We start from the raw sequence: 12,959 nt of genomic DNA on the forward strand, positions 1-12,959 counted from the left end.
ATGGGTTTATAGAAAATGTAGGCGGTGATTATGATATGATACTGATAAGTGATAGGCATCCCTTACTATAAGTGCAAGCCTGTGTCCCAGACACGCTTTGTTCAATATGTATTGATTGTTGAGCTAACAAACATTATATAAGTCTATGGATGCTATTTCATTGCTATTTCATTTGTTTTTAGTGCAGCATGTTGCATGGTAACTCCCAAATCCCAATATATACAAATATGCAAATAAGCCTCCCTATTCCGAATAACATATGCCCAATTATTGTACTGAACAATCATGTATATGCTGTATTTTGCCTTTAAAGGCTGACTTTTTAAACATTAACTTGTTGTATATTTTAAAAAAAGTTACATAAACACTATCTCACTGCCAAATATAATTATATATATATATATATATATATATATATATATATATATATATATATATATATATATATATATACATATACATACATATACACACACACACACATACACACACATACACGTGATTCTACAGATGAAAGGAAACCATTATAGTCTGCCTATGACTTGTAGGAATGATTTCCACACTTCTTTAGGCCCATAAAGTCATTCAAACACAACCTAAGCTTGTTCCATTGGGGAGAGGTGAAGTGGGTGCTAAAGAGATTATTTGGAAAGCAGAGGGACTTCTAGTTCTGTAACCTATCAATGTACAATAGAACATACATGGTTATACAGGGATTGAATAACACGTGTGCCTGAGGGTTGGCAAGTTGGTTCTATACCTAAAGGCAGACTATGATGGTTATATTTCTTTCTGAAGACCCATGCATGCCTGTGCAGAAATAAATTATTATATCAATATATCTATATATAAAGCAGATCAAATAATGTTTATGCACCTACATAGGTCACTGTCCTTTAGGAAAATTTGCAGACATTTATTTAAAATGAAAAAGAAGAGAGGTAGGGAAGTGTCTTCTGATATGACCAGTAACCCTGTGGTGCAAAGTAAACAAAACAAGTGTGATGTGACCTCACAAATACAACAAGAGGGACATCACAACTAATTGTATCACAGGGGGAGTTTATCTTAACGTTTAATATGTTATAGGAAGTCATATTTTTTGCAACTTTCCTATTATTTTTAAATATAGTTTTAGATTATTTGCTTTTCTGTTTTCATTTATGGGGCAGCCAAAAAACGATTGACTACAGTTTGGTTACTGTTAGTTTTGAGTGAAATTATTTTTCTATTCTTATTTCAGTCTCTCATTCAAAAGACTGCCTGGTTGATATGGTAAATTGGACTCTAATAGCCAGTTTGCTTCTGAAATTCATGGGGAACTGCTAAATTATTTAACCCCCCCAAAAAAAAATAACCAAATCCAAATTGTCTCAGAATATCACTGTCTAGACTATACTAAATCTTAAAGGGGTTGTTCACCTTTGAGTTAACATTCAATTTGATGTGAGTGAGTCATATTCTGAGACAACTTGTAATTGGTTCGAGTTATTCAGCTTTTAATTCAGCAGCTCTCCAGTTAGCAATTTTCAGCAATCTGGTTGCCTGGGTCCACATTAATCTAGCAACCATGTGCGGATTCAAATAGGAGACTGGAATATAAGTTGGAGTAGGTCTGAATTGCAATGTGATTAATAAAAAGTTGCAATAACAATAAATCTGTAGCCTTACAGAGCATTTGTTTTTAGATGGGGTCAGCGATCCCCATTTGAAATATGGAAAAAAGGAAGAAGAAGACAGAAAATAATTAAAAAAATACTATAAAAATAAATAATGAAAACCAATTGAAAAGTTGCTTAGAATTGGCCATACTATAATAAACTAAATGTTCACTTAAAGGAACAATGTAGAAATAAAAACGGTATAAAAAAGAAAAAGTGTTTCAAATATAGTTAGTTAGGCAAAAATATAATGTATAAAGGCTGGAGTGACTGGATGTCTAACATAATAGCCAGAACACTACTTCCTGCTTTTCCACTGGTTACCAGGCAGTAACCAATCAGTGACTTGATGGGGGGGGGCACATGGGTCATAACTGTTGGTTTTGAATCTGAGCTGAATGCTGAGGATCAATTGCAAACTCACTGAACAGTTATGTCCCATCTGGGCCCCTTTCAAGTCACTGACTAACTCAGAGTTAGAGAGCTGAAAAGCAGGAAGTAGTGTTCTGTTATGTTAGACATTCACTCACTCCAGCCTTTATACATTAAATTTTTGGCCGATTTACCCAGTTTTAATTTTTCCACTGAATAATTCCTTTAACGGTGAACCAGCCCTTTAAGTTAAAAAAGAAATACCCAAATGACACACAAGAATCATTGCCATATTGCAACTACAAACACTGCCCATGTAAAATAAAATACATAATAATTTAAAGGGTATAAAGTTAAAAAAAAAACAAAACAGGCAGATTTGCAGAGGACTAGCACCATTAGTAATAAATAATGGATATAACAAATTTATAAAACAAGATAACAGAAGAGTTATGCAGCATTAGATACTTTCTCAGATATGGGATGGAAGGGATTAGTAGAAATTACATTATGTGGGATCCAGCAAATATTCTGTCATTTTAATGTGGGCATGCATGTGAAAGTCAGGATTTATGGGAAATTACATATTGTCTTCCCATTTTTTCACAATGAAAAAAAACACCTCATCTAACGGCATTCCCAATTATTTTCTCTATGTTTTTTTGATGCCTTATGAGTAATCTGTATACGAGAACAGAAACAGAGGATTCAGCTGCAGAGGAATAAAAGACGAGAGGTTGTAAAATGGACAGAATGTATTTAAATAAAAAACAAAGCTTAGTCAGACCTGGCAAGGAAACCCCAAGTCTGCCAAGTTCACAATGGGTCTCCCAATTCATATAATGCTGTCAGACAACAAAGAAACCCAACTGGTCACTGCCATGAGAACCTGCCTTTAGCTATGGGACTAGCACAAGATCCGAGTAGATCAAAAAATTGCTTATTTTTATGTGCAACGTTTCACATGCTCTAAAATGTATTCTGGAAAATGCAGGCTGCATACTTGTAAACCATCCAGCTTGCAAGGCATTCTGGGAAACTCATCCTCTTTCCATTTATTCTCCTCTGGATCAAAGGTTAAGATGGAATCACTATAATGGCCATTGTAACACAGGCCACCGAGCACTATGATTTGATTGTCTAGCACGGCTACTCCATGACCACTCCTACCTATTGGCATGGACGCCAAAATAGTCCACTGATCCATATCAGGATCATAAACTTCTGTAGAGGGGCAGCCCTGCGATTCAAACGAAGCCCTTAAAATAACGCAGACGCCACCAAAGACATAGAGTTTTCCATTGTAAGAAATCATCTTGTGGAAACATCTAGCGTAATTCATTTTGCACTTATTTTCCCAGCAGTTTGTTAGAACCTGTGTTCTTCTGGTTCTTTGTTCCACAGTCCCCTCTTTGCTTGGGTCAAACACACACACCTGTTTGGAAGTTGAAGAGGAGGTAATGCCCCCTGTGATGAATAATTTATTATTAAGAACAGTCCCTTCATGGCCGTATTTGTTGACAGGGTAAGGGTCGACAAACTCCCATTTATTTTCTATGATATCATATCGCTCTGTGGAGTAAAAGGTTTCATCCCGCGTCCTTCCAGCCACAGCATAAACATATCTACCAATGACTCCGACAGCAAATTCTGACCGTGGCACAGACATGTCTGCCATTCGCAGCCAGCTGTTTTGACGTGGATCATATCGGAATACTTTAGAAGATGCATGAAATTCACCGTCAGGCCCGAGTTCCTCTCCCCCCAACAAGAAGACAAAATTGTTAACGATGGCAAGGCAATCGGGACGGAGAGGAACCAGGGGACCTTCCAGCTCCCACCACACACGAGGCTTATGAAGAAGAAGGATCTTGCTATTAACCATGCTGTGCCCAATCATTCCCCGGAATACTGCAGTCTGGGGTTTTGCTGAACGGATATGGTTTGATTTCATTTCCATCAGAGGTTGCTCGCTGACGTTATGGAAGTAGTTTAGAGCTTGCTCCACCTCATGCCTCAGCTGCCGCGAGTACCGATAGAATTCAGATGTTTTCACCTGGAGAGATACAGACAAAACAAGGTTCATAACAGGAATTTGGTGATTCGACAGGAAAGCTTGAAAATAAACATTATCCAATTGACTATATAACCCTGTCCAACTTCTTTAGAGGGGTGGTTCACCTTTAAAATAACATTTTATATGTTATAGAATGGCCAATTCTAAGTGACTTTACAATTGGTTTTCATTATTTATTTTCTATAGTTTTTTATTTTTATTTATTTGCCTTCTTCTGCTGACTCTTTCCAGATTTTAGATGGGGGTTATTGACCCCATCTAAAAACAAATGCTCTGTAAGGCTACAAATTTATTGTTATTGCTACTTTTTATTATTCATCTTTCTAGTCAGGCCTCTCCTATTAATATTCTAGTTTTTTATTCAAATCAGTGCATCATTGCTAGGGTAATTCGAACCCTGGCAACCAGACAGTTGAAACTGCAAACTGGAGAGCTGCTGAATAAAAAGCTAAATAATGCAAAAACCACAAATGATAAAAAAATGAAAACTAATTGCAAATTGTCTCAGAATATCACTCTCTACATCATACTAAAAGTTAACTCAAAGGTGAACAACCCCTTTAAATAGAAGAAATGCATTTATTGGTCATCTGGGACACATCAGGGATGCACGAATCCTTCGCGAAAGATTTGGGCGAATACCAAACCAAATCCTAATTTGCATATGCAAATTAAGGGTGGGAAGGGGAAAACATTTTTTATTCCTTGTTTTGTAACAAAAAGTCACACGTTTTCCCTCCCTGCCCGATTTGGATTCAGTTCAGACAGGCAGAAGGATTTAGCTGAATCCGAATCCTGCTGAAAATGGCCGAATCCCAAACCGAATCCTGGATTCAGTGCATCCCTAACAAGCATGAAGACAAAAATACAAAGAACAGAACATTATATAAATATTGTACTAGTCTAGGGTTAGATGGGCGAATTTCATCTTTTGTTTAAATGCTGCAGGAAAATCCTCAGCCCCTTAAAGGACAAGAAAAGTGATTGTGTCTTATTATTTGCTTGCTAATAAAGCAACTTCCAGAGTAACACAAAACTATATTGACATGACGCAGCTGTGCCAATCCCAGCAACAGAATTTACAGCTCCCTTTGCAACCCCTCCACTTACCTACTAATGGTACAGCCCTCCTTCTAGAAAGGGGTCCTGCTTGCCTAGAGGCATGGCAATAAGCTGAGGGCTGGAGGGTTGCACAGGGAATGCAAGTCCAGTGGGGATATAAAGCTAAACTGAAGTTTTATGCTACATGACCATTAGGTGGATAGGTGTTGTGCTAGCTACACTTTGAAAACACGCTGCATTCATGCCGTAGAGCTTTTTAGGTTATCCAGATCCATCATCTGCAAACAGTAAAACCTTTACACACGTCTGATGTGCAAGGGACCTAGGGAAAATGCTGAACGATGCAGCTTGTATATGCCCAATGCACTATTTGTTCCACTCAATGACCTTCAGATGTGCTTAGAATTTTGTCCAGCAGGATACAAATGTGTGCGATGTACTTTGTATTTTGTGATAAGTCAACCTATTCGAAAATCTAGCACTGCCAAGCTAACTTGCATATAAACCTCTGTAGTGCTGCTAATCTTAAAATAAATAAATTACAGCATTTCCTCAAACCATGAACACATAATTAGGCACATCTTGATACTGTAATCACGCAGCCGGTATTAGAACAGATTTGCTCTGCAACATAATGCAATGAACCATGCAACGCATAACTGCCATATCAGTGATAGAGCTCACTTAATATACTACGCCACTGCCTAAGATACAGCACAAGCAATAATTGTATATTGCTTCTTTCAATACTCTATTATAAATAGCGGATTCACAAAAGGCCTAGATTTTCAAGCCTACGACCACCAGTTTGGACTAATAAAATAAAAAGACCCCACAGTAACGTAATATTTTTCTACATCTAAACAATTGATGTTGGAGGGGGGGACAGATTTGCCTTAACCTTCATTCCATCCATCAAATGAAAACAAGAGCAGGTATTTGGCTGTGCCATCCATTAAAATGATATCAAAAGTAAAGTATTAAGGGTACAGGAGGGGAAAAAAATGAAAACTTTTTATGTAGTGGGCTGCTGTGTGCCTATAGGTATACCATATAGAACATCAACATGCCCTTCAAATGATCTTGTAGCTTCATATTTATTCATAATATGCATAACTGGATTTTAAATAATTCAGTTCCTGGGACTTGATCACAAACAATGGGAGGAAGCCACAGACAATGCCTACACCAGTCTAATCTCAATAAAAGATAGACTCCTACAGTATAAATTCCTCCGCTAAACATACATAACTCCTTTCAAACTGAAGAAATTTGGTAGGAGACAAGATGAACTTTCTCCATATTGCCAGGTCCTGTCCCCCCCATTCTAGATTTCTGGTTTTAAGTATTGGAGACCTTAGCAAATGAATTGGGCACGCCATAGATAGTGGACCCAACAGTCTGCATGCTAGGGGTGATAGATGAGGTATTGCCCACTAAAACAGCCAGGATCCGGTTATGTACGCTCATGTTTTATGCTAAGAAAACATTGGTTATGCACTGGATGAGGAGAACCCCCCCCTCCACCCTAGCCTTCTGGAAAAGGTTTATAGACAATGCCCTTCCTGTAATAAAATTAACCTATGAGATAAATTTGGCAAGATTTGGGGGAACTGGTGCGACCAGGACCCCCTGGATACCTAAACTATCCTTCTAAATATGAGGCTACCTGACTTACACTATATTAATCAACCTAGAAGTAGAGGTCAATAAACATCAATCATTAGCATGCCGGAGCCCTCTAGTGACCAACCATATATACTTAAATAATTCTCCTAAGGCATGCTTATGAGTAAAACATATAGTTTATTACAACAAAGTATTAAAAAACATTAGAAAAACCCCTTAGAGCGCCTCACGCGTTTCATGCTTACCTAGCATTTTGCCTATGACTAAGTGCTAGGTAAGCATGAAATGCGTTAGGTGCTCTAAGAGGTTTTTCTAAGGTTTAATACTTTGATGTAATAAACTATATGTTTTACTTATAAGCATGCCTTTGGAGAATTATTTAAGTATATATACCTGACTTACACCACCAGCCTCGTACATCACTATACCAACCTTTGCATCTATAAGTGACTGTATTCTCCTGTCTGTATAAGGTTACCATTGACCCAACACCAATCCAATGTCATTCTGTCATTCTACCAGATAATGTATTGTAATTGTTTGTTTGTATTGTTAAAACCAATAAAAAAATTCACCTTTAAAAAAAAAAAAATTCAGTTTCTATGGAAGGGAGTATAACTAATCTTAAATTAGAATGTGGCAGTCCTACGTCAAAATACAAAAAGGTGGCGCACAAAGCCCAAAGAAATATCAAAATTTAACTGAAAGCACTACTGGGAAAGGCTCTCCATTTCTTGTGTTGGTCAATATACTTGTATGTAATACAGGTGTTCAGTGTATGTATCTATTGTGTGGCCCTGTGGAATATGGCTAGAAATTCATGTTATTACAACGGGTGGATCATATGTTGGCAACACAACAAAAATGTAGGGATTAGAACAAAAATAATAACAAACATACAATAAGCAGGATAGTAGCGGCAGGGCTAATGACCCACAAGCTAATCACCCATCTATACAATCTGCTAAAAATGGGAAGACATTGCCCTTTATATGGGCTCCCTCTTGGTAAAAGCAAAGGAGAAAAAAAAAGAAAAATTTGAAAGTGGTAATAAACAGATTGTAATGTAAAGAACTAGCAAGACCAGGGATGTTCATATGAACGTGGATTTTCTAAGAAATACATGATACATTTAAACATAAACAGTATGACATATCAAATGTAAAATTCAATTTTGGTCTTACTAGTTCTTTAAAGATTGAGTGAGATCACTTACTGAAACCACCCAAGAAATCATGATATGGCTGATGGAATAATGAAAACACAAAGTGAATGCAAAAATCATAATTCCTTTATTTATTTTTTTTAAAGTTAAAGAACTTTGATAAATGCAAAGTTTGGAAAACAAACAATCATTTCTTATACTGATGCAGTGACACAACCTTCAAAGCAACTCCTTTTGAAACATAAGAATCAAGACGAATTATTCTGACAGGCACAATATTTGCAGTCTACATTTCTGCTCTCCTTTCATTTATCCACCTGCTAACGGCTTTTTCACATTTCATTATTAGAATAGGGAGCATGAGGTGTCAGAATGATGATCTAGAAAAATATTACAGCTCAATGTAACCAACTTCTTGAGAATCCCTTCAGTATTAAATACACGAGCCTTGGGGTGCTAAAACCTTACATGGTTTCTTCATCCGAATAGCTCAGCTTCCTGTAAATCCGGCGTTTTTTGTTTTTTTTTAATGAAGAAAACACACAAGAGTTAAGGAACCTGAAGGCTCCAGTATTCTTAAATCAGCCTCTAACTCAAGATATATGATAATCTCCTCCCATCTGCAAACAACCAGCAGCAATGTAACAGCATGCATATCTAACAGATCCAACGCGTCAGATATAGCCACGATTAAAGGGTATGTAAACGATGGAGAAAAATGTAAAGGGCAAGTCAACCCTAAAATAAAAATTTCCCTAATAAAAGAAAACATAATTCTAAGCAACTTTCCAAACTACATTAATAATGGTCAGTGCTTTTGAGGTTATTTGTAAAAACAATTGCTATTGACAGCAGCCTCTGTTTAACTCATGTTTGTTATTTTTTAAACAATGTTGCAAAAGTCTTGGTCCCCCAGCAAAGACAGGTCTGTTAATCAGCTACCTTGTCTTATATTGTTTTAACAGTCTGAGCCACCAGAGAACAGAACGGAACAAACACTGTTTTCAATAGCAATACATATACAAATAACTTAGAAACTGGAGAAAATTTGTAATGAATGTATGTTTCAAATTAGCTCAGAATTATGTCTTGCTTTTATTAGGCAAAAAAAAAAGTTGTTTTTTTTGAGTGGACATTACCTTTAGTGAGCTCTCTACTAAGTACTTTTGCAATTTTCCATTATATTTTTTCTCCAAGACAATTTTGCAACAGCGCCACGTGCTGGTTACTTTGGCTGACTTCCTACAGTTACAAAAACTTATTATTCCGTTTATACAAATAAAAGAGCCGGTCAAGTGGATCTGGAAAAACTGAGAAAGAGACATTGCTCATTTCACTTCACATTCATAAGATGCGATACTAGCAGACAAAATATTAATCTTGGACTGACTAGGTGCAAATTGAGGAGTCAGTGGATAATCTCTAAAAATGAACCCGTACTGTGTTGGACAAGGCCAGATTATTGAACAGAATGGTCCAAACTGGGTAAACTGCCTGGGCATGTATTAATATTATACTAAAAATCTGATGTTATTATCAGTCACATAATAGCAAGACATTTCTACATCAGTAAGGGCAGCACTACACGGCCGATTTCACCGCGATCCGCCGTGCTGCGCAAAATCACAGGCGACGGAAACAAGGTAAGTAATGGCAGTGTTGGATAGTGTTGCATTGTTGATGCGACACGACTGTCTGATGCAGAGGCAGCGTGCGTCGTCTGCATCCAACAGTCGTGTCGCGTTGCATCAATGCTGCGACACGATGCGACAATTGAATTACTTACCTTATTTCCATCGCATCCGACATGACGCCTGCGATTTTGCACAGTACGTCGGATCGCGGCGGAATCGCCCACGTAGTCCTGCCCTAAAGGGTTGTTGGTGATCTGTACAGCTGATGAGGAATTGAATGTTCTGCTTCCAATTAAGTTGCTCTGTGCCAACAACTCCACTGTATCAGTACCGTATATACTCGCGTATAAGCCGAGTTTTTTAGCACCCAAAATGTGCTGAAAAACTCAAACTCGGCTTATACGCGGGTCATACCTCCTTCCGCGGCCCCAGCAGGACTGTCTGTGACTGACTGTGTCGCCGCCCGGAGCAGGTCCAGGAGCTCCGGGCGGCGCGTCCTTCCCTGCCGGCGTTCGCTCCCAAAATGGCGGCGCCCATGGCCGCCACGTGGGTAGCCATGGGCCATGGGCGCCGCCATTTTGGGAGCGAACGCCGGCAGGGAAGGACGCGCCGCCCGGAGCTCCTGGACCTGCTCCGGGCGGCGACACAGTCAGTCTCAGACAGTCCTGCTGGGGCCGCAGGTATATCATGACCTTGATGACTGAAATTAATTATAGCCTTCATATTCTATAATAGTCACATGACACAATGCAACTACAACACTGCAATAAATCTATTCAGGAGTCTAACAGCATGTGCAGGCCTTGCAGGACTGGTAGTTTAAAAAGAAGACTAATGGGCAAATGTTTTTAGATCAAAAAAGAAGGGGTAGAACTACTGGGGGGTGCACCCCCTCAGGGCCCGCGTGTATACTGTATATACACACAAACACACACACACTGTATGTCAATGTACAAACTCAAGTAAAAAAATAAGGAAATCAACATCAGCTTGTATGAGAAAATCCATTCCACACCACGAGTCGCCAATAGCAGCAGGAATAACACTCTATAGCAACAGGAAGCACTGCCAAGAGAATTTGAAATCTGTTTCCAAGCCCTGCAAGCTCCTTTCACACTGCCATTCACATCACGTTTTATTAACTTTGTTGTACAAGCTCTACAAGTGGACTCCATCATGTTCCTGCTGATGGAATTATGGGGAGGCTCTTTTAAATAGTTTTAGATAGATTTCTATGCCATAAAACATGATTACACATTTACACATTCACATTTTGAAATCTGACATGGGGCCCCTAGGCTTATACACGAGTCAATACATTTTTCCAGTTTTCTTAGGTAAATTAGGTACCTCGGCTTATACACGGGTCGGCTTATACACGAGTATATACGGTAAATCAAAATAGTAAAGGAAGGAGAACTCCAGCAGACTCTCTGCAAAACTTTTATTCCTGTTTGTGTAATACTTGGAATAAAAGTTTTGCAGAGAGTCTGCTGGAGTTCTCCTTCCTTTACTATTTTGATTTACTGACATTTCTACATCAGACTTACTGCATGAAACTATGTTTGCATCAGTTTTCAGAGAATTACAACATTCTGATGTTCCAGAATAGAATATGGCAACACACAAACTACTAAATGAAAAGCAAAAGAATATCATCATGGGGGGGTCTTACCAATTTAGTAATTATAATTACTTACCTGATAACCTGGGCTGGTGCTCCTTTTCAATGAATACTGCACCGGGCCGCGGTTCTAAGATGGAAGGAGAGCCACATTGCCACCTTCTTCTGTCTCTCACGGATCCCTCCTGGCCACTGAGGGTGATTTTTCATCCGATTTTCATGTATTTTTCAGATTTTTCACCCGAAAACTCAGAATTTTGCTCGAAAACTTCAGGGTATTACCAAAAAACCAGCACACATCAAAAAATCATTGGGACTTCTCCCTTTGACTTATATGCAACCTCGATAGGTCTAATGGTCCCCATAGACGCAAAGATTTTTCTTGCCTAACGACCGATTTTAGAGAAGTCCGACCAATCCTTCGAAATCATTGTGCGGTTAGTGGGATTCGAACGATCGTACATCTTACGATTTTTCGTCCTACATCTGTCAGAAAATTGATCGGCCAGATATATAAAATCTTTATTGTCCCAGTACAATCTATCTATGTTTGCAGGGCCAAGTAGGCAGCTACTCTTCAGTTTTGCTGGCAATATCGCCTGAACTGGTCTTTTTACTTGATGGACACATCGTTCATTTAAACAATCATTTCGAGATAATCGTGGTCTCATGATAACGATTGGATCTTTTAAAAATCTTTACATCTATGGCCAGCTTTAGATACCGGATTTTTAGATTTGGACTTTTCCATCCTCGGGGTTTAGTAAATTCTGAAAAATTCGTGATTTTTTTTTTAAAAGTCTGGTTTTATATATATAAAAAAAATCACGAATTTTTCATTATTTTTCCATTCGGAGTTTAGTAAATAGCCCCGTTTGTATCCAACTTAGACTGGAAATAATGCACCTCCCTCAATAAAGGAATGTGGGGAGAGGCTTTTTCTTTGCTGTTTTTTTCCTCTTCTAAAAGCCTGTTGTGTTTCTGAGGTAGTGACTGTTCTGAGAGCTTAAAAAAAAAAAAAGAGACAAACAAAATAGTGTGTTACACAGTGGAAAGTAGGTTATTTGCAGCCCCAGGGTGCACACTGACTTCTGAACAATGGAAAACAGCAGCATTCTGGTATCTTGTGAAAGAGAAGGAATCAGTGGCGGAACTACCAGGGGAGCAGGGGGTGCAAGCGGGCCAGGGCCCGCACCCCCTCGGAGCCCCCCGGCAGCTCACACGCCACTGACAAAGCCGGCCAAATGCGTCACGCACCAGGGCCCACCCCCTCTAGTGACGCTCCTGGAAGGAATGTTATTTTCCTTTGTCACTTGAGTGAAGATTTACAAGTTACAGGAGTGCTGCTGTTTTTCATTGCTTATAAATGGGCAGTTCACCTTTAAATTCAACTTTAAGTGGTATTCGGAGATAAATTGCAATTGCTGTATTTTTTTTTTTAGCTTTTTATTCAGCAGTTCTCCATTTTGCAATTTCAGCTGTCTGGTTGCTAGGGTCCAAATTACCCCAGCAACCAGATTTGAATAAGAAACTGGAATATGAATAGGACAGCAGGGCCAGAACAGAAAGATTTGTAGTAAAAAGTAGCAATAACAATACATTTGTTTTTGACATAGGATCAGCGACCCCCAAGGTGGAAAAAGTCAAAAGAAGTAGGCAAATCATTCCAAAACTATAAAAAAAGAAAACATGAATACCAAACGAAAAGTTGCTTAGAATTAGCCATTCTATAACA

General features: G+C 38.6%; 1 protein-coding gene across 1 annotated transcript; it reads right to left on the reverse strand.

The window, feature by feature from the left end:
* Positions 1 to 2,411: 2,411 nt before the first annotated feature.
* Positions 2,412 to 4,134, reverse strand: LOC121400452 (kelch-like protein 15). Its single transcript, XM_041583587.1, has one exon. It carries the CDS (start codon positions 4,117 to 4,119, stop codon positions 2,980 to 2,982), a length of 1,140 nt encoding a protein of 379 aa, XP_041439521.1. The 5' UTR covers positions 4,120 to 4,134; the 3' UTR covers positions 2,412 to 2,979.
* Positions 4,135 to 12,959: the final 8,825 nt, after the last annotated feature.

This window comes from Xenopus laevis, chromosome 2S, assembly GCF_017654675.1.
Source record: "Xenopus laevis strain J_2021 chromosome 2S, Xenopus_laevis_v10.1, whole genome shotgun sequence".
Taxonomy (NCBI): domain Eukaryota; kingdom Metazoa; phylum Chordata; class Amphibia; order Anura; family Pipidae; genus Xenopus; species Xenopus laevis.

What these genes read in the sequence shown, in the direction of transcription:
- LOC121400452 (XM_041583587.1), bottom strand. Translation starts at nt 4,119, where the DNA reads ATGAACCTTGTTTTGTCTGTATCTCTCCAGGTGAAAACATCTGAATTC.